Raw genomic sequence first — 21,312 nt, forward strand, 5'->3', positions numbered from 1 at the left:
GGCCACCATCGGCCTTGCACGGAGCCACCTCTGCCCAGCGTGCGCACACCTGTGGTGACATGAAACGGCCCCACACTTAACGGACCGCGGGGACACGGACCCTCCTCCCGCGCTGCACCAGGAGAAGGCACCGCTGACGCCCGGTCGCCTCCACATTCCCTGGGCCCGTGAGCCGAGGAGCAGCGATAACACCCACGACCCCACCCTGCCGCACCCTCAGCCCTTGCCCCGCACCAAAATGGCGGCGGCCCCTGAGGGCCGGGGCCGCGCGCGCTGGGCGGGGCTGCCCTCCCGGGCCGCGCCTGCGCGGGGCCGCGCGCGCCGCTACTTCCGGCTGCCGGCGGCCGCTTCCGGCCCCCCGTTCCTTGGTAACAATGGAGCAGAAAATGGCGGCCTGAGCGGGCAGGAGGCGGCGCGGCGGCGGAGCGGGCACGGAAGGAGCGCGGACAGCCGGCACCCAGCCCCGAGCGGTGCGGGCAGCGGTGCACCCACAGCCGGGGGGGCGGCGGCGGGCGGCGGCGGCGGGCGGTGAGCACCGGGGCGGGGGCGGGCTCTCAAAATGGCCCGGGGAAGGGAGAGGCCCAGGCCCGGGGGAGGCGGCGGCGGCCTCCGCCCGGAGCGGAGGGCGGCAGCGGGGCCCCTCAGTCCCCGCTCGGGGGCAGCGGGGCGGCTTTGCGGAGGGCGGGAAGCTCCATCCGCGGTGCCGTGAGGGAGCGGGGGCCGGTGATGGCGGTCCGAGCGCGGGTGTGCCCGGATGGGCCGCGCTCCGTCACCCCGGGGATTCTCCTGGCGGGGCCTCCCGCCGCCACCCTGATCCTCCACTGGGGGCTGAAGCTGGGTTTGCGCTGCCCCCGAGGAGGGCAGGCGGGCCCGGCACCCTCGGGATGTCCGGCTGGGCTGGGGGAGGAATTGGAACAAGCTCCTTTTGGGAGGGGTGGAGGGAGGGGGGTGGTTAGAGCTGCTGTCCTGGGCCTCGTCCACAGTTCAGTGCCTGCTGAAGGAATCGCAGCTTTTCAGGGCCGTATTTTCAGGCCGTACTTCCCGTGAGTCGAGGCAAGAAGCCTTGTTGTGGAAGACAGGCGAGAACAATTCTTCCTATCCCGCTGTGTAAGGCTCTGGATCAGCTTGTGACCTGTTCAGACCTGTGGTGTTTGCTATTCCTGTGCTGAGTTTCTCCCCAGTTAATCACGTCATCTTTGCTCTGTCACCTGAGCTTCCTGTACAGGTTTTTCCCTGCCCCTTTTAATGCTGTTTGTTGGCTTTTAAGGTTTCTGTCTCTCTGTTTCAAAACCTTTTTCAAGTTCGGCTGGATGTATGTGTTTATCTTGAATGATCTGCTTTGATTGAGGAGCAATATCAGCTTGTGTATATATCTACATATATGTATGTGTGTGTATATATATATATAATATAGTGATGATTGAGGTTTGTTTTTTAATTTTGTTATGTGTCTCGATTTTAGTGTGGTGTAGAAGCCTGACAAAAGGTTTCAAAGCAAAAAAAACCCCCTGAATTTTAAAAATAATAGTAGTATTATTTTGCTGTTTCTCAGGAAGGTGGAGCTTTCATACAGAGAAGCTCCTAAACAAGAATACAAACTTGATAATACCCAATAGTATCATCACACATCACATTTATTTTCCTGTCCACATTGGCAGTCTTGGGCAATTTTGACTTGAAAATAGTTGTCAAATGTTCAGGAGAAGTTCTGGCACTAATTTGTCCCTGAATTTTAATTGCAGTGACTTGTCATATCTTTCTAAAACAAGTAAACAGTTGGCTGCTTCTTGGGCAGTTAATTATCTTAATTGAGGGTCAGATATTTAGTTTTGTTGTAGTGGTCACCTAGCACTTAAACTGACTCTGTTCCCTCTACAGGTTTACCATTTTGGAGTTAAAATAATGACAGCTTGGAATTATGTCCTGGGAAGGGAAAACACACCACACATTATAAAATTAAGGGTTTCTTGTTATGTTAGACCACTGAGGCACAGCAGCTGCAGTGTTCCCTTCATCAGCAGCTCTCACTGGGTAAATGTTTGTCACTGAAATAACCACACACCAGTATTTTTCAAGCCTGTAGTGGTTGTCAACTATCATATTTCTTTTGAATTCCATATATTACTGAATTCCTGGACAAGAGTGTTGCAAGTGTCTCATCTCCAGTATGTGTATTTGGGTTTTTTTAGTGGAATGGGGAGTGTGATGGAAATGTTTTCAAAACTCCTCTAGATCAGTATTGTTGCTTGTTCCTTTATTCTTCTTCCCTGTGGAAGAAGGAATTTATCAAAATAAATCCCTTGATCTTAGTAGAAAGATTCCAGTTGCAGTAGAGATGTTGCACTTTTTTTTAAACAATCATAGCATAATATAGCATAATGTTATGACTCCATATACTTGATGAGTATAAAGATTGCATTTAAATCCAGCTTAATGTAGCTTAACACACTACTGGAGTGTCCTAAGTGGTTTTTTTTATAGAGAACTTCAGTTTCCATGTGTTAAAACACTTGAATCCAGACATGATTGTTGGGTGTTTATCCAAGGTTTTGTGGTTTAATCTCAGTCGTGGTGAAAATTTATCAGCTGCTGAGCTTGCAAAAATTATTCCTGAAGGGATAAAACCAAATGTGAACATTTCCATCTTCAAGATATTTTTATGAGAGTCTTGTGCTTCTCAAAACCAAAACTTCTAAAGAGCGTAGCAGTGTCATAACTTAGTCAGGAGCTTTGTGTGCTGAGTAGGGATAGCCAGGAGCATCCCAGGGACTGGTTTTGCCTTTGCACAGGCTCTGGCTGCAGGTAAGATCATAAGCACAAGCCTGAGTCTCCTTCAGACTACTCAGGTTTGTATTAACGAGGTACTTGTTAGGAACTTTTGGCTGCTGTGCAGTGTTGTGGCTCAGCTTTTGACTCAGGGAGGTTTGCAGGGTTGGATGGTCTCGTAAAACCACCTGATGATTATGGGACGTAGGAAAAGCCAGCACACATTTTATCTTAGTTCAGTAATTTAAAATCATCTTGTGCTCAGAGCACTCTGGCTTTCGATGTGCAAGGTGTATGTGCACGTAGTCCTGTTAAAGTGCTGGAGCTTCCCTCCCTTGGGATGGCGTCAGAAATGGAATTCTCATGGTACAGATGCCTACTTAAATTCAAATAAATTTGCCTTCATTTTATTTCTCACTTCTGTGTTTGTTGGGCACTAGATGCCAACAAGAGCAGGAACGCACGTATTGGAATTCCTCTGTGGGTTGTGGTCTCAGTGATTCTCTGGTTGTTGCCTTTTTACTATTAGCAGTGCTTGCATTAGCAGCAGTTGTGTGGAGACTGCAAGATTCAGCAGTGAATTTAAAGATGTGTTTTTCTTTTTTAGTTGAAAGTCAGTGAGGGTTGATTGGCTTAGGGTTTTCACTAACCATAACTTGTGTTTCTTCAGAAATCAAACCTCTACTTGTCCTTGGATGTCAGTCCTGTTCTGGTGCTGTCCCTCAGTGTGAACACTGGTTATTTGTGTGCAGCTTTACTTCTTCTTTGGAGTTCAGAGTGGGCCTTCTGCTGCTGACCCAGCAGGAAGCTCATTTCTGGGCAGAAAGAGCATCATTTCATGAGCCTGCAGTGCTGCAAACTTGCTGCACCTCATATACACCAAGCTTTCTCTTCTGTGCTATCTGAATTTGATGGCAAAAGGCAGCGTTATCGTAATTTTATTTTCTACTTGTATGTGAAAAGTGTTGTTTTAGTAAGTGCAGATGATAAAAGGCAAAGCCCAGCATTTTGGCAGTTGTTACCACATTTTATTTTCAGAGCTCCAGCTTGGTTCCACATGCTCTCAAGTGTTCTGGAATTGCTAAGCTCTGCCCTGATTTCCTCACTTCTTTCTGACTTATCAGGAGTTGTTAGTGTTTCTCTTCTTTATCTCAACAGTTGGTTCAGCTGAAGTGTTTTTCCTCTCTGGTTTGTTGGGGCTTTTTTATTCTGTGGAACTTTCTGCCACTGTTCTGCAAAAGTATTCATTTGCTTTCTATTGTTTGAAATGTGTGTTCAGAATGAGATCTTGTTTGAGGGCCTTTGCTTTGAAACACACTGTGGTAGTGAAAAAGCTGAATTGATGTTTAACACTACTTGTTAAAGTGGCATTTAAATTTTACTGCACTTTTCACAGAACACTTCCCTAGAACACAAAACTCTTCCAGCTTTCCAAGAGTGATGCATGTTTCATGAAAATTTTTGAATTAAAGAGGACATAGGGAGTTCTTGATTTTAAAACTTGTGGTAGTTTTATTAAAAATCTGATAAGAACCTGAATTTGCTGTTCATCCCAGTGGAAATAAAAAGCCAGAATAGCTGTGGGGGAAAAAAAATACGAAAATTCATGATGCCACTTTGAAAACCAGAAAAGTTTGTTCCTTTTTACTGTTTCTAAGATGGAGATGAGTGTATTGGACCTGTGGTATCAAAGCCTTTGGTGTGATGACAAAAGGAAGCTTGTGCACCTGCACAAAAAGAGAAAGCCAAACAAACTTGACATAATGAAGCTCCATGTATAATGCAAATAGATGACTTTCATTTCACTGTCTTAGGGTGTCTTTTTCCTTTAATGATGGGATTCACTGACAGTTTTTGCTTCTGCTTTTGAGCTTGTAGACTTGAGTGATGAAATATTTAAGATGAAAATGTAGTTTCTGTTATGTCTTACTTCCAGCTAGTTTTGAGTATTGAGAAATTGGATACTGACTGGCATGGAAACTGTTTTTTAACTTTGAATTCTTCTAGGAAAAAGAGGTGGGGTGGGTTGGACGAGTGCTGTGTGTGGAGTGGGTTCTGTTTGTGCTTGAAGGAGCTGGGGTAAGAGGACTGCCTGTTCTAGCTGCTGTTCCTGTGTCATTTGAGACATGGAATTGGAGCAAGGGCTGGCTGGGGCCGTGCTGCCATGGCACGTCAGAGCTGCTGAAGTCACAGTTCGTGGAAAGCGCTTGGACACGCAGCTGTGCTGTGCTTCTCTGGAGCTGAAGTGTCTTTGAGGCATGTTCACTGCAAGCTGGGCAGGGAAAAAAGCCTCTAACGACCCAAAGCAAACAAATCAGTGTTTCTGACTTCCATCCTGAGTCACTCTTGTAGTCCAAGAGTTTGATCAGTTCTGCAGACTGCAGGTAAGCAAGGTGCTCTACAGGTTGAAGTAGCTAATTAAGATGAAGGTATGAATCATAAATGAGAAGTTTGCCTTCTGCTGAGGACACCTCTGGAACACCCACACTGCCATCCTCCTTTTTGTTTATCCAGAGGTATTAACTGTGTTGCTGGGACGTGAGGTAACTCAGGAAACATTCCTGCCATACAGGGCACGAGAGATTCTCAGGTGAGGTTGAAATACCGGTAACACCGACATGGGGGAGTTCTAGAGGAACTTCTTGCACACCTGACTCATGAGCAGCTGAGTTGTTTCTTCAGTTTAATTAAATTCCATGCCTTGTCCTGTTAAAATTTGAGGCTTGCCCCATAAATCTTAACGAAGATTTTAGTTTTAAGGTAGTGCTTTTTTATTTAACCCTGCCAATGAGTGATTTCAGGGTTAGTCAGAATTTTTAAGTTCTGCCTAGATGGTTTAATGAGAGTTCTAATGTTTTATGGGATTTCTTTAAACCTAAAAGCACCAGGAATGCAGGCTAAGGTAGGTAGTGTCTTGGTATTCAATACAGATAACTAATGTCAGGAGATACTGCACATTCTTGAAGGAGGAAGAGATTCATTACTGTGCATTATGGTCCATTAGTACTTTTTCTGGGAAGAATCCTGTAGTCCACGAGTGCTATGCAGTATGGAGATAGGCTGTGTTACTGTTGAAGGTAAATGGGTGACACTCACATGTTATCCCTGCTTGCTGTTCCACTAGATTTGAGGCAGAAGCTCATTCCTGACTGGATTTAGTTTATGCACAACCTGGCATGAAAGAAAACAAAGTATTTCTTATGCTGTAAGAATGATAACTTTGTGTTATTGAGGGAACATGCAGTACTCTTAAATTGTCCCAGTCCAAAATAACACAGTATTACTTCCTCTTGAATAAAAGAATGTAACAAACAATAGCTTTTGAGGGCTTACTGCAGTCTGGAGCAGCAGTGGGGAGACAGGCAGTCATTTGTGCTTGGAGATCTCTGAGCTTGTTGAAGCGTAACTGCAGGGAAGATACTTTTCTGATTTGTGGCAGGATGGGAACACCAATTAAGAATTCACTGTAGTTACTGTCTAGATATTCAGCTGCTGAAATTTTTTTTTTTAAAGGAGAAAAACTGTTTATCCTATCTCTGATTCTCTTGCTTTGTGCAGGCTTCAGGCTTTAGGCGGTCACCCCCTCACTTCCCCATAAAGAGATTTTCCTATCTGGGTATCTCAGCTGAAGTTGGCAATAACCAGCAGATCTGAACTTCCTGCTTGTAGTTGTGATCTTCCCCACCCTGTGTCAACTCAGTGCTGACAAGGAAGGACACTAAAGGAGGAAATTCTGGATCTTTTAGCTTGGATAAGAACGAAGTCTTACAGTGGAAGATAGAAAAGCATAGTTGAACTGTACCTGCTTATTAGATAGCCAAATGTTGGTTATTTTGTTGTAAGCTAATAGTACACCTGTTGGTTTTCCCTCATCGGGCTTCCCTGTATTACTGGCTTCCTTCAGCCAGTCTTAATTGTCTGCAGGGTGTGAGCTGACAGCAGCATCCTGAGGGGCAGATTTTCAAGTTATTTCTGCCTCTCTGTGCAGAGAGAGTAACTCCCACCAGGGAAATCCTGCTGTCCAGCTAGATGGGCTCTGTGGAGCTGTGCTGAGGCAGGAGCGCTCTAAACATTCCAGTAAGTTCAGTCTGGCCATGGAGAGCTCTGCAGCAGGCTGGGAGGTGAGGCTTATGTTGGACAATGTGCACAATAAGCTGAGTGCACAGGGAGGAGATAGAAAACAGCAGCAGCCTTGGGGTAGAAGTCCTGCTTTTATTTACTGGTTTTAATACCAGAGCTGTGGTTTGAAGAGTACCATCCCATTTGCTATCAGCAGTCAGGTAGGGAGAATGTGTTATTGCTGTTTCTGTGCCATCTTTATTTCCATCATAGAGGTTCACAGCTTTTCTGGGATCATGAAATTGGGATATGGGGGATTGGTGTAACTTGTTAGTAGCTTGCAATAGGAAAATACAGCAATTTGTCACTAGCAGAAATAGTATTCATGTAAATTAAATTCTTCATTCAAGATCCCGCCTCTGAGGCTTTTTTCTTAGCAGTAAACTCTATTCAGCCTTGACCATTAGCTGATTTCATGGGAAGATAAGATGTGATGGAGGAGAAAAAAGGAGCAAACCTGGAAATAAGTAGTACTGACTTATTCCAAGCATTTCCTAAAGAACCACCTATTGAGCTGTACATCAGCCAGTTTGTAAAGAAGAGGTATTTAAATTTTTCAAACCCCATTTGACTTGTTTTGACTCTCCCTTTTTTCCTTACTAAGAATGGTACTCCTTCATTTTCTGAAATGGAATAGGCAAATGTCTTTGAATCATGTAGGCATTAGATAGCCAAGGTGCCTGCAAGCACTGGAATTTTCAGTTAAAAGGAAAGTAGTAAATAATTACTAAACAAATCTTATGTTTTGTATGCATAGTGCATCTTTCTTTTTTAAAAGCTCTTGAAGAATTAGTGTAATGCTTACAAAGGTGTTAATATTGCCATCTTTCTGAAGACATTTCACGTGTTTCCAAGTCAGTAAATCCCATGGCAGTCATTTGGAGTAAAATATTTTACAAAACTTGGTGCTGCTCCTGGCCCTTAGCATCTTATTACTTGTCTTTATTTTCTTAGTCTTGTTGTTGACTTTGTGTCATAGTTATCCCAAAAAAGGGAATGCTGGTTAGAGTTTGATGTGTATTCCCAATGAATTGATGCATCTTTCAGGGTTTTATTTTGGATACAACTTTCTCATTCTACTTGAGACTTTAATTCAGATCATACCAGAATGAGAGAGAGCTGCTTTTAAAAGTATTTTCTCTGACATGTCTTTAAGTAATGCTACTTGAAGTAATAATTCTTCTACAAAAAGCTTGTAAAAAAAGTTTATTGAAGCTGTGTTCTCATTAGAAATATGTGCCTGGCCTCTGAAGGGCACAGAGATTTCCTGAGTGAGCTCAGTCAGAGCTGAACACACCTGCAGAAACTATTGCTCAACTGTCCTGTGAATGGGGTCATTTATCAGCACCAGAACACAACACTCACATGCCAGTCTGCAGTCTTCAGATTGCACCAGGGGTTTAGAAATGCAGAGAAAGCTGAGAGGCTCCCATCTGACTCAGGAGTAACCCTGGTAATTGCTGCTGTTCCCTGATTGCTGAAAAAAAGAGTGTAATTGCTTTGGTAAAAGGGCAGAACTTCACAGAACCAAATGGCACCAGTAGCCCAGAGTGGCAATAAGTTAATAGCACTAACTTAAAATCAAGTTCTATCAGAACTGGAGACAAAGAGGGTCAGAACAGCAGTTTCATAATTTGCAAGTCTGCAATAATGGGATGTCCTGTCCTGTGGAATTTTTCTGGTGCTACACACCGAGGTCGGAGGTGCACTTTAATTTTCACCATAGCAGCTGAAATAAAGTGCCCATGGAGATCATGCAGTGCTGCTCTTCTGGAGAAGCACTAATGTAAACTGTGGGCAGTCTTGACTTGACAGCTGTGCTGACAAACCAAAAAAAGATGCTTTTTGCACTAGACAGATGTCTAAGTGTTGGAAATTTTCCAGTGAGAAGCAGAAAAGCTTTATTCTTCCAGTATTTCCATGTCACATGAAGTATGGTTTAAATGAAAGGAATGTTTTCTGATGGGGAATGTTATTGCAGAGCTTTTTAGCATGCAGAGGATTAGCTTGTTAATCACCTCTCCGAGTAACTAGATTCTACCAGTTGTACAGGAAAATTCTTGGTGCTGTGAATATTGAGGCAGAGTGATCAAGGAAACTGGTTATTTTATCTTCATTTGATGTATTTGCATGGCACAGCCAGTGCCAGAATGTCTCCTGCATTTGCATGTGTTCCTTATAATATTTATCAGATACAGACACGGCATTCATCGATTATTTTCCTTGAAAGAGAGACATTGTCAGGTATTTTATCCAAATGAAAAACAATATGAGAAAGTTATATTTAAAAATATGCAGCCTAGAAGACAGCTCTTTAAAGCAGTGATACCTGGTGTATGCTGGAGTTTTGTCTTGGAAATTTGCTCATCAGCGTCAGTTGATGTTCAGTAAAAGCTGAAACTTGAAAGCAAATTCCTCTCTTGATGTAAAACTGTAAAGGTGATTTTACAAACTCTTTTTGTTTTTTGAGGGAATGAGAACCTGGTTTTGTGCACAGACACAAAAACAAACACTCTGAGTTCTTCATAACCACTTTGTTGTGTTAAAATTCACTTGTATGGTGAAGAGGGTGTTTCTGTAGCAGGCAGGAAAAAGCAAGGAACATGTAATCCTGTGCTCAGAGAGCATGATCAAGGATGGCTTATGCCTTGTACTACACTTCTGTAAGGCGGCTTGGACAGGCAGTTGTGATATTTGGAATATTTTATGCAAAAAGCACATAATCATGGTCACCTACTATGTGAATGGAAAGATGGGCTAAGGCTTATGACAGATGATATTCTGTGTTCAGCTTGCTGCTTTGTTGAGTATTTGGTAATGATGGGCATCAGTTTTGTTTGTACTTCTTGAGGAGGTTTCTGCTTTGTTTTTGATCCCTGTGGTGATGAACCTGATCTTAACTAAAGCTTCATTAACAAACTGCTTTAACCTGTACTTCACTCTCTATTGCAAACATGCCTAAATTCCAGGCTGTATTTCACTGCTCTCGATGAAGGCTTTGTTCTCTCCTTTTTTAGGTACTCTTCTACTCATCAAGATGGAAAGCTCAGATTCTAGTGATAAAGGAAGTATTGATCAATCAGAAGCCCAACGTCAGAGCCAGCTGGATCGGTTAGATCGAGAGGAAGCTTTCTATCAGTTTGTGAACAACCTGAGTGAAGAGGACTACAGGCTTATGAGAGACAACAATTTGCTAGGAACACCAGGTAGGTAATGCTTGCCTGTGTCCATCCTGCTAGAGTTGCTTGTAGGCAATTTGTGTCATTTTGTCTTCTCCTGAAGCCCTTTCACCCGTCTGTGTGCTGCAGCCGTGCTCCGTGGTAGGAAGTAGCTTCTCGCTAATTTGCACGTGTTTAAATTCACATTGTCCCTTGACTTGTGGAGACATAGGATGGTGTGGATTCACCAGATCTGGTGTTCGCACAACTTGGCAGGAGCACCCAGATTTGATCCAGTTCCAGTTATGAGCCCTTAAATGGACAAAAAGTCTCCTTTAAGCATCTGTGTGCAGATTTTGTGCTGGTGAGGTTAGAAGTTTGTAACCAGGGTAAGTAGTCTGGTATGAGATTTTGCATGGGCATTTTGATGTCAGCTCTCAATCAACTTGCTAGATTTCCTTTTTATAGGTTAAAATCTAATTCAAACCACGACTCAAGTAACTTAAACCTTCTTTTCCTGCTTGTGGAAGTGTTAACCTCAACTATTTCACTCTGGGCACCCTAGTGGGTGTAGGATGACAAAAATTGCTGCTCAGTTGTAGAGGTTACAGAACCAGAGAGCACATCTCTCTTGAATAGGACGGAACTGTTGGATATTTCAGCTTCAAGAAAACTTAATTGGGACAACAGTGCTAAAGTGTCTGAACTTCCCCTTAGCAACGTGCTTGGCAGTGCCATTATGGCAGGATTTAATTAGACAGAACATAAGCAGTGGCTTGTACCTTCTTTAGAAGCTTTTGATAATGCTTGCCATACGTATATGATTTGGAAATATTTTTGGAAAATTTTGCTTATTTTCTAAGGTGAAATTACTGAAGAAGAGTTGCTGAGAAGGCTACACCAAGTTAAAGAAGGTCCGCCACAGCAAAACAGTGATGAGAATAGAGGTATATACAGTGTTTGTGAAAACTCTTAACTTTAGCACCCCGTACGGACCTAAACTTGAGTGCAGGAGTGGAAAAAGTTAAGCCTAGGCAGGTGCAAGGTGAGCTTTGTTTCAAAACTCAGTGAACCTTATGTCTGGTATCTGCTGCAGAGGTCAGTTTGGGACAGATTTCATTCGTAACACATCTCTTACTTCTATCAAAATAAAGTTTTGTTAAGGTTTATTAATTTTTTTATTTCTTTAAAGATTGCCTTTCTGTCTGCTCCCTTCTGGGATGCTTTTTGGCAATCCCTCTTTTTAATTCACCATTCTTCCCTTCCAAAGATGCTGCACTGCTTGTGTTGTCACCCTTCTGTAGAGATTGGTGGGGGATCCTCAGGGATGACCACTGGGGTTCATTTCTTCAGTGAGACAGATTAGCTATAAAGCTCTGCAGGTTGAGGCTCAGGACAAACTTAATTCTCTGTTTCACAGTCGATAGATCACTTAATTGTTTGGAAAGGAAAACACAGAATATTGATGTGTTATGACACCTGACATGTGACTTTCCATTTACTTAAGATAGAAAATACATGTTCTTTTGCTGACTTGTTTGCTCTGTGATGGCTGCAGCCTATCTGTCCATATTAGAGCAATGTCCACTCCTGCTCCCTTAGAAGGGCTCTGGTAGTTACAGGCTTGTCACTCTGCCTATGAAACCACAGTAGCACTTGGTAGGATTCGGCACTTCTAAATTGTCACTTGTTAAGCTAAGCAATTATGTTCTTGGAAAAGATGGCTCCAAAATTAGCTCAGTACTCTAATTTTGGTAGTTCCCTGTCTTTTTCACAGGTGCAGAGTCCGCAGAAGATGTTTCAAATGGAGATTCTATAATAGACTGGCTTAATTCAGTCCGACAGACTGGAAATACAACACGAAGTGGGCAGCGCGGAAACCAGTCCTGGAGAGCAGTGAGCCGGACTAACCCAAATAGTGGCGACTTCAGATTCAGTTTGGAAATAAATGTCAACCGTAATAATGGGAACACGAATCCAGAAACTGAGAATGAGCCATCTGTAGAGCCTTCCAATGGGGAGGATTTGGAAAACAGCCAAAGTGACTCTGAAATTCCAAGGTCTGAATCACCGTCTGTAAGGCAGCCTGGATCAGAAAGGAGCAGCGCGGAGGAGCTGACAGCTGAGGAGGCTTCCCCTCCTAGAGGGCAGAGGAGAGCCAGGAGTAGGAGTCCAGAACAGCGGCGGACGCGGGCTAGGACTGATAGAAGTAGGTCACCTATTAATGCAGTGAGTGAGGCCCCTCGCAGGTCTCACCATAACACATCATCTCAAACGCTCGAGCACTCCTCAGCGAGCGAGGCTGAGGGCAGCTCTAGAACCAGGCAGCACGTGACCTTAAGGCAGCACACAGTGGGGACTGAGGTGCCAAGTGAAAACGCAGTTCTGTTTTCCCCCCCTGAAACGAGGTCTGCTCCTCAAGCAGCGGGTTCTTCAGAAACCACCGGCTCCAGCGAGTCCACGGCTCCTGGGCAGAGGCCTCCCACCATAGTGCTTGACCTGCAGGTGAGAAGAGTTCGCCCGGGCGAGTACCGGCAGAGGGACAGCATAGCCAACAGGACCCGCTCCCGCTCCCAGACCCCCAACAACACAGTCACCTACGAGAGCGAGCGCGGAGGATTCCGGCGCACGTTCTCCCGCTCGGAGCGAGCCGGAGTGAGAACTTACGTCAGCACCATTAGGATTCCCATCCGTCGGATCTTAAACACGGGCCTGAGCGAGACCACGTCAGTGGCCATCCAGACCATGCTGAGGCAGATCATGACAGGCTTCGGGGAGCTCAGCTACTTCATGTACAGTGATAGCGATGCAGATCCCAGTGCGCCGGCTCCCAATCAGAACGTGGAGACTTCTGAGGCGCAGAGCGGAGGCGGGGGCACCTCGGGCAGCGAGAATGCAGATGTCAGCTCAGGGGAGGTGTACGAGGGTGGGCACGAGGCTAGCTCGACATCTGGTGCCAGGAGGGAAGGCCGCAATATGAGGGGGTCGGTCACTTTTGAAGAAAGCGGTTCTCTACCATTCCTTAGCCTTGCACAATTTTTCCTACTCAACGAAGATGACGATGACCAACCAAGAGGACTCACCAAAGAACAAATTGACAACCTAGCCATGAGGAATTTTGGTGAGAGCGACGCTCTGAAAACCTGCAGCGTGTGCATCACAGAGTACACGGAGGGCAACAAGCTCCGCAAGCTGCCGTGCTCGCACGAGTACCACGTGCACTGCATCGACCGCTGGCTGTCGGAGAACTCCACCTGCCCCATCTGCCGCAGAGCAGTCTTAGCTTCTGGGAACAGGGAGAGCGTTGTCTAAAGGAGAGCTGAGTCGATGGCCAGGCAGCTGGTGTGATAGTGATGGGCAAAGAAGTCACTTCCTTTATGGCCACTTTTTGAGTGGTACCTCAATGTATAGTAATGACTCGGAGTGAATCTTCCCTCATTGAAGCATTTTCTCTGGATTCAAGCATTGGGAATTGGAAAATTTCTTTAATTAGGTTTTTCGAGTTCTAGTCGGTTTGGGTGTTCAATTTCACTTGTCCAAAGACATCTCCCCAATTCAAAATATTTTTTTCTTTGTGAAGAGTATTAAGTTCTTCTGTCCAGCCCTTGCTATCCCAGTCCAATAAACAGTTTGTCCTCAAGATTGTGCTTCTGAGGAGTTCTTTGAGAAGTTATCCCAGCTCAGTGTCCATGAGTCATAGAGGAATTTTTGCAAGAAATCCAACTCTCTGAAAAAATAATATTAATTTAATTGCACATGTGAACATACTTTTAATTTTCCTCCTGGGTTAATATTGGACATATCTGTGTAAATAACACTAATGTTAGCCCTTTCCCCATCACTATGGCACGCTGTAGGATGAGCTGTTAGCGTAATTGGGATATTTATCTTGTTGTGGAAATATAAGAATTGCCTATGCTTGTTTAAATAAAGGAAAAAAAACCCAACAAATCTGTTTTAAAATTGTAAAGCTTTTTTGTAGAAGCTCAGTACTTTTCCAACGCACTGTTGTACTCTAACGCATTAAGAATTAAAATTGTACCATGCTTAGAAATCAAGAATGCTTTTCATACAGACCCCACCACACAGAGAGCAAAGTGAACACGAGAGAGCTGCTTTTGTGACTGTGTACCTGTCAAGAGCAGTGCATATCTGTACTATTTATGTGAACAGCTACTGTAACATAAAAACAGTTGGATTAGACATTTAATTGCATTTTAAAAAACAGAAATTAAATGTTATAATTGCGGTGTTTTTGGCTCAGTAATGCCACCAAAAAAAAAAAAAGATAAAAATTAGAAACTGTTCTAATGGCTGGTTATTTCTTGGTATGGTTGCAAATATGGAATAATACAAACCCATGTGTACTGGCTTGTTCACTGAGGTTTGTGCCCAATTTTTTTTATCAGCTTTTGCTCTCAATTTTTGAGGCAATGTAACTTCAGCAAACAAGTATGTACAGGTTGGTTTTTTTAGTTCTTCATGAGCTTCAGCTGTATTGGTAACCCCTGGATGTGTTGAGTGATCTGGTGTTGGGAGCCTGTGATGCAAGTGCCACAGGGAATAACTGGAAAGCACATCCTTGGTATTGGGTTACATTTAAAAATGAGTGCACTTAAATGTGTAGCAGATTCTTGAGAATAACAGTAAAAACCCGACAAGCTCTTTTTATTTCTACTGGACAGAATGAAAATTATTTTTTTTTTTTTTTAAATTAGGTATGTGATGTGTTGCAGTTGAGAATTGGAGAATGTACCTAAACTCTCATCAGTGTGTGTATGTGGGGGGGCACCCTTCACTCTCAGTGACCCCCTTCTTCTTTTTATTCTCTAAGGTTTTGGGTTTTTCCTGGCTTACATGTGCAATGGGAAAGTGGTTTTTATTTATTTCCACTCCAGGGCAGTAGTTCTGAAGGGATATGAGCTGCTCTTGGTGGCTGGATGGGAAATGTTGCTTTTTCCTCAGATGACAAAACCAAAGGTGGCCTATCTCTTTTTTCCTAATTAAAACACATTCTTGGTGTTTTATAGTGGTGGGTGCATAAACTATAATCGCTGCTCTAAACCATTTTAACATCTCAGCTAGTTCAGTATTCCACATCATCCCAAAATTCCTTTTTTTTTTTCCCCTCCATGTGCATTTTGTGCTGTTTCAGTGGGAAACCCTGACTGGTTGTTGAGCTCGCTTTCCTCCTGGTGGGACACACCATCACGGCAGAGAGAACACGAGGGTTCTTTGGGAACAGAACAAGCAATCAGCTCACGGGTTTGGTTCTTCCTTGGGCACCCATCACTGGAAAATTAAAAGTTGGCTGTTGATTCTGGGTGCTGGGTTCTCCGTGCCAAAATTTCACAGCAAAATAACACTTCTGAATTTCACAGAGCAAATACTCGCTCTCAGTCACGGTTTCCAGACTTACAGAGCGCAGAATTAGAAGGAAAAGAAAAATAAATCCCTCTTTACATGGGTACTGTGTTAGATGTTGAAGGTCAGAGATGCTCAAATCGGAGCTGGTGACCACCAGGAAGGGAGCCCAGTTATCCCAGTTATCCCAAACCCACACAAAGCATGGCTGTGGTACCTCTCACCCCACCTTTTCCATGGAATTTCCACCTTGGTAGAACTGCCCTTACAGTTTTATTAGCTAATAGCATGTCTTAACATTTTATCTTTCTGTAACAAGAGCAATTAATAAAATCTTGGAGGTTTCCCAATCAGTACCAAGAGCAAATAATTTAATCTCCATTTGGGAGATGTTGAATTTTCTCTGTCGTTTCTCTGCCTTTCGCAGCGCTGAGTGTGCTAAAGGGGCTGGGGGCTCATTGTCTGCAGCAAAAACTTCTTTATGTAGCTCAGTTAATTAGGGTAATTAAATTTCTATTTATCTAAATTTAGATAGGAGTTAGGAAAAGCCAATATTAACATTTCAGTTGCTTGCAAAACTGAAGTGAAACACTTTCATAATTAGACTAATTTACATTTCATGAATTATTTTGATAGGGAACATGTGTATTTAGCTTTTCCTTCCTTTTTTTTTTTTGTATTTCTGGAGGGAGGCACAGCATCTTCAGTCGTGCTGGAGGGGTATGAAGGGTTAAAAGGGCGAGTTTTGTCACGTTGCTGATTTGTAGGAAGGATGGTTTTGGAGCCTGGGTCACAGTGCCACCGTGTGGGATCTGCCTTCAGCACCAGCGGGATTCCTCAGCATCAGCAGCTTCTATTTTGGTTTGGAAGGATCCTCTTTATCATTACCCCACTCACTGGTTCCCACGGGGTTTTTTTCCCAAATGTCCAAACTCCTGCTGGGAGTACCTGGTGTGTGAGCTTCCTTCCTTTCTGGCAGGACAGACCCTGCCCACAGCAATGATCACCAGGCCAAAGCCTTGTGACAAACACAGTTTTTAATAATTACATCAGTTATGGGTTGCTGTAAGTTCATATTTTAATTCACATTGTGAACCAACACAGACGTGTGGGTGCTCACATTGATTTTTTTTTTTTTTGTGTTATTTTTTATTTTATTTGGGGCTCTCTGTGGAAAACCTGAATTCCTGGTGCTGGTTCAATTTCCCTTTCACGTGCATATTTTTTATTTCTTCTAACAAGTCAAATTTTTTGCAGAGAACTTGAAGGCAGTCGAGTTGTTTTAAAAGCCATTTGATTATTTAGGTACTTCATGCATAGAAATCAGGGAGTTTTAAAGGCCTTTTGTAGGAAGCACAGCAGCTGCAGGACAGACACCCAGGGGTCTGAAGGAGCTCTAATTGTCCATTGTGTGCACTTGCAGACCAAGGATTTCCCACCAGAGCTGGCACAATGGCACATAATGAGTGGCATCCCAGTTTCCTGTCACTTGTCTGGGTTATGCAAATGTGGGACTCCAAAGGCCCTTTTCCCAGTGGGATAACCACAATCCAGCGGTTTCCTCCTAAAAATGGACAAGGTGAGGGTCACAAGAGGTGCAGGTAAGGATGAGGGGGGTTCTAAACAAATCTCCATCGCTCCATCTCACCCTTAATTTGGGATTTTTGTGCCCACAAAAGCGATGTCCTGGTTTGGGAAAGGCTCTTGAGTGAGCAGGCGAGGAGGAGCCCGGCGCTGTCGGAAATGTCTTCCTGCTCCTCTGCCTTTTCCCAGAAGGAGGAGCTTTGGATGAAGGTTGGCTTGGAGCCACATGGAGGGAATTTATAACAACTTCAGAAATATTTCCTGCCCTTATGTACAGTAGGCTTTTTGTTTACCCTCAACTGGAGGGGGGGAAGCAGGAGGCTGAAGAGACACAATTAATGGTAACGTACCCAAAGTACAAAGAAGTGGTGGTGTGGTAGAAAAAAGAGGTTTGCATCTGTTACACCAGGGCTTCCCAACCTCTCAGACGGACTGTGTCTCCTTTTTCTTATGGGGAAACATACCATCAAATTTATTTGATTTCTATCTGGTTTTATTCCCTTTAGCTACAATATTTGAGACCCTTTCTGAATTTCACTCTGCTGGGAAGGCTGTTGGTTGGGAAGCCCTGAATTCCACTGTGACACTTTTCTTTATTTTTTCCCTTTTTCTTTGGTACAGTGCTTTACATTTGTGGTTTTTTTTGTTTAATACAAACTGGTACTCAGAGGTTTTTGGACAGTTTGACCAGATTTACCAGCTAACACTTAGGAGGAGTTTGTTCCCTATGTAAGATGTTATAATGCAGATTTAAATACACTCAATAAAATGCATGAAGCGTTCATTTTGTGCTGGATCATCACTCCTTGGGTTTATTCTTACGTTGGGAATGCACTGGAGTACGCAGTGGCAGGAATTTATTTCCTCCATTCACCTTTCCCCTTGAGGCAGAAAGGAAAGAGTTGGAATGCTACAGAATTAACTTAGGACATAAAACTGAAGAAATAAATCCCAGACTTTGTAAATCTGGCAGTGGATAACGTAGGATACAAAAGCAGCATCTCCAAGTTGTCTTCCAAGGAAAAGCAGTGACTCCAGGTATCCATCAGGGCTGAGTCTCCCTGCAAATCCAACCAGGATTCCGGGAGAATCTCACAGTGGCTTCAAACTCCATCCTAAAATTAGCAGCTGAGGTACATGCAAACGCTTCCTGGAGTGGGAAGGAAGTTTTTTAGGGTGTGGGAAGCTCTATTTATTACCCGTGCTTCCCTCACCTCAGTCCCGTAGCTCGGGTAGGAGGTGGGAGCCACTCGCCGAGAGCAGCGCGGTGACATTGGTGCAGAAGAAGGGGCAGGAAGGTGTTGGGTCCCTGAAAAACGGAGTTTTGGGTACCAGGGGATGGGTTCAGTGTCACAGCTGGGCTGATGCTCCTCAGCACTGCCAGTGATGCTCTTCTCCAGCAAGGAGAAGCTGTGGGGCGCACGGAGCTGGGATTCTGCTCCCGTCGCTCTATTGGGAATGGCAAGAAGAACAACACAGACTCTTCTGGGAGTTGAACAGGAGAATTTCTCTCTGGTTTATTGCCTCAGATCTTTTTTATAGACTGATACATGAAAGTACAGAAAAGTAAAACTCTTATTGGTTAGTAAACTAACACATCACCATCATTGGTCTTGACCTTCTCTTGCAAGAAAACAAGGAACAGACAAACAGCACCTGCAAGGCTGTCTTCTATCTCTGAGGATTGTTTTAATTCCTCCTTAAGATTTCCCAGGCCACTTTCTCAGGCGAGACTGAGAAAGTTATGCGGCCTGCTATTCCACAGGCACTGTGCTCCCTGCTTCATAGTTAGCATCCATATGCTCCAGCTTCACACTCCATAGGGAGAGCTCTTGGATAAAGGTATTTTTTTCTCATTCCCACGTGCTTCTTGCTCTTGGAGTCTGAAACTGTGTGATTAACGCAGGTGTTAGCTTTGATTTCAGTGATTTTATTCATGAAGTGACTCCCACACTTTGTGTATCAGGAGCTCTTTGCCTGGTGGCTGTTTCCAGCCCCTCGCCTCCCTGTAGGATCTCCTTCAGTTTGGGTAACCCTGGATTTGTTCCTCAAAAACTCTTGATCAACCCCTGAATTGCTTAAAGAGCCCAAGCCAACCTTGGCACTCGTGTGTGGCTGACTTCATCCCTCTGTTTATTTTCTTTAATATATTTGAGGTCTTTGTCCTGACCTGTAAAACTTTATATAACCTTGATCCTCCCTCTTGGTGCTTAAACTCTGTAACCTTTTACATCGTCTCACTCCTCCCTTCAGGATCTATTTCCATGGCACAACCAGAGCTTCTCGGGGGAATGTGTTTGGCTGCTTTGCTGCTCCTGCTGCTGGGTGGGAGGAGAAAGGTTGTGTTTGGTGACCTTGTGCATCCCAGAGTGATGGGGGAGCAGGAATAACCATCCTTTTGGGGGCTTCTCCCCTTTTCTGACCCCTCCTCAGTGGGATGGAGTGTTTGGAAAGAGAAAGAGGGAGAACAGCACAGGCTAGCTGCTGCTCCTTGCCCTTCCCAGCTTTTTAAAGTGTGATTGAACCTGGAGCTTTTAACATCATAAATCTAAACTCAGCTGTGTTGTGGCTTCCTAAACCCTTCCAGTAAATGTATATAGGGAAAATGAACCCTACTTTTTAGTCTTAGACTAGCTGGGCATTGTCTGCGACACTAATGAGATGCTGCTGCCACATGCTCCAACTGTTCCCCTGAATAAATCCCCTGCTAAGCCGAGCATGTGAAAATCCAGGCATCAGGTCCCCTCAACAATGATTACTTCATCCCACATTTATGGAAGGTTCCTTGAACTCTGGCACCCCACACCAGCAGGGATCTGGGATTTCAGGGAAAAGGGTTGTGAGGAGGTACCCTTGTGCTGGTGTGCACAGCCAGGAGAGGAGCCAGCCCAGCTCCTGGTGCCCAGCAGGGATTTTAAACCGGTTTGATTTCTCAGCATGCATTTGCAGAATGTGATTTCTCCAGGCTGAAAGTTTGAGGTCAGTGGATTTTAGCTCTGGAGTATCAGCTTTGCTTGTTGTTTCCTAACAAAAACGCCATGAAGGACAAAGTGCCTGGCTTGGTTTCTTGGCTTTAGTACTTTCTTTAATCTTTCTTTTCACAGCAGTGAAATGGCCCTGGAACCTCTCCAGACACAGAGTTTGCCTTGTGTCTGCAGGGCCAGACTGGCCAGTGGGTTTGGAGGTTCCAGTGGGTATTTCTAGGGGTAAAAACTTGAAATAACTTCATTTCAGGAGCCCATAAGGGATTTATGGAATGGAGGTGGAACCTGCCCTGAGCATCATTCACTGCTCAGCATGCAGGTGAAGGGCTGGAAAAGATGCAGTGGAAGAAATAGGTTAATCTCTCTGGGTACTGCTAATCTAAACTAAATGAATCCTAAATAAACTTGGAAATGACTCAGCCTTTGCTGCTGGCACCTTTGGGATGGTTGTGTGTTAATTTATGAAGATGCAGCTAAATAAATTGAAACGTTTATGGGATGGAAGAGGCTGGGAAGTGCCCTGAGAGCCTCTCTCTCTGCATCCTGCAGTGCTGCTTGTCCATCTTCCCCAAAAGTGTGACATGGCCAGGAGGGAAAGGTGAGGGTGGAAAAGATGGAAAGGCATGAAGGACACAGGATGGGAAGGAAAAAGGAGGGGGATTTAACAGAAGGAAAACGAAAGAGTGGAAAAAACCCTTTAGAAACTTGCTCATCTGAGTGGGATTAAACATCAACACAGGTGGAAGAGAGCGAGGGAGAGCCAAGCCACGGAGATGCCGGTGGTTGTGAGGATGCAGAGCAGGGCCAGGAGAGGCTCGGGGGCCGAGCAGGAGCAGCCAGGAGCTGCTGGCCACCTACTGACAGATGCTCCAGATGAGACGAGAACAGATTTATAAGCACCAAATGCCGATGCTGGGAGGAAGATGATCGTGCCAGAACAATAGCTGGAGCCTGCCAGGGCCGAGGGGGGGACAGGGGGGTCCGGGAGGGGCTTCCTGCACCACCCTGCCCCAAAATCTCCTCGTGTTTCCAGGGCGGGCTGCAAGTGATTGCGAGGGACCCGTTTAGTGCCAAAACACCGAGCACAGAGGCAGCGCAGCCCCGAGCCCCGGCCGGCACAGCAGAGCGATCCCGCATCCCCACGGATTTCTGCTCCCGGGTGCTGATGCTTCCTCGCTCTCAATTCCCCCTCCTTTTTCCCATTCCCTGTGCCGCGTTCCCTTTACATCTCACCCCGTGTCTGCTTTTCCTCGCTTTGCCCCAGCACGAAGCGTTTTTAAAACCCCAAATGCCAAGGCGAAGGGAAGCGGAGCATCCCGAGCCCAGCGGAGCATCCT

General features: G+C 44.7%; 1 protein-coding gene across 5 annotated transcripts; it reads left to right on the forward strand.

The window, feature by feature from the left end:
* The first annotated feature begins 370 nt into the window (after window positions 1-370).
* On the forward strand, window positions 371-13,994 carry RLIM (ring finger protein, LIM domain interacting). 5 transcript variants are annotated; one of them, XM_014256501.2, is made up of 4 exons: window positions 371-470; window positions 9,903-10,091; window positions 10,907-10,990; window positions 11,821-13,994. In XM_014256501.2, exons 2-4 carry the CDS (start codon window positions 9,923-9,925, stop codon window positions 13,353-13,355), a joined length of 1,788 nt encoding a protein of 595 aa, XP_014111976.1. In that variant the 5' UTR covers window positions 371-470; window positions 9,903-9,922; the 3' UTR covers window positions 13,356-13,994. The 5 variants fall into 5 exon arrangements, with proteins under 5 accessions (XP_014111976.1, XP_014111975.1, XP_014111974.1 ...); XM_014256500.2 differs by having other exon boundaries at window positions 378-528; XM_014256499.2 differs by lacking the exon at window positions 371-470 and adding an exon at window positions 965-1,107.
* Window positions 13,995-21,312: the final 7,318 nt, after the last annotated feature.

The sequence above is a fragment of the Pseudopodoces humilis genome, chromosome 15, assembly GCF_049639895.1.
Source record: "Pseudopodoces humilis isolate 2021_Gansu_Grassland_sample_001 chromosome 15, ASM4963989v1, whole genome shotgun sequence".
Classification (NCBI taxonomy): Eukaryota; Metazoa; Chordata; class Aves; order Passeriformes; family Paridae; genus Pseudopodoces; species Pseudopodoces humilis.

What these genes read in the sequence shown, in the direction of transcription:
- RLIM (XM_014256501.2), top strand. Translation starts at nt 9,923, where the DNA reads ATGGAAAGCTCAGATTCTAGTGATAAAGGAAGTATTGATCAATCAGAA. An exon ending in CAATTTGCTAGGAACACCAG is followed by an intron (nt 10,092 to 10,906) that starts GTAGGTAATGCT and finishes TTATTTTCTAAG; the next exon opens with GTGAAATTACTGAAGAAGAG. An exon ending in AAACAGTGATGAGAATAGAG is followed by an intron (nt 10,991 to 11,820) that starts GTATATACAGTG and finishes TCTTTTTCACAG; the next exon opens with GTGCAGAGTCCGCAGAAGAT.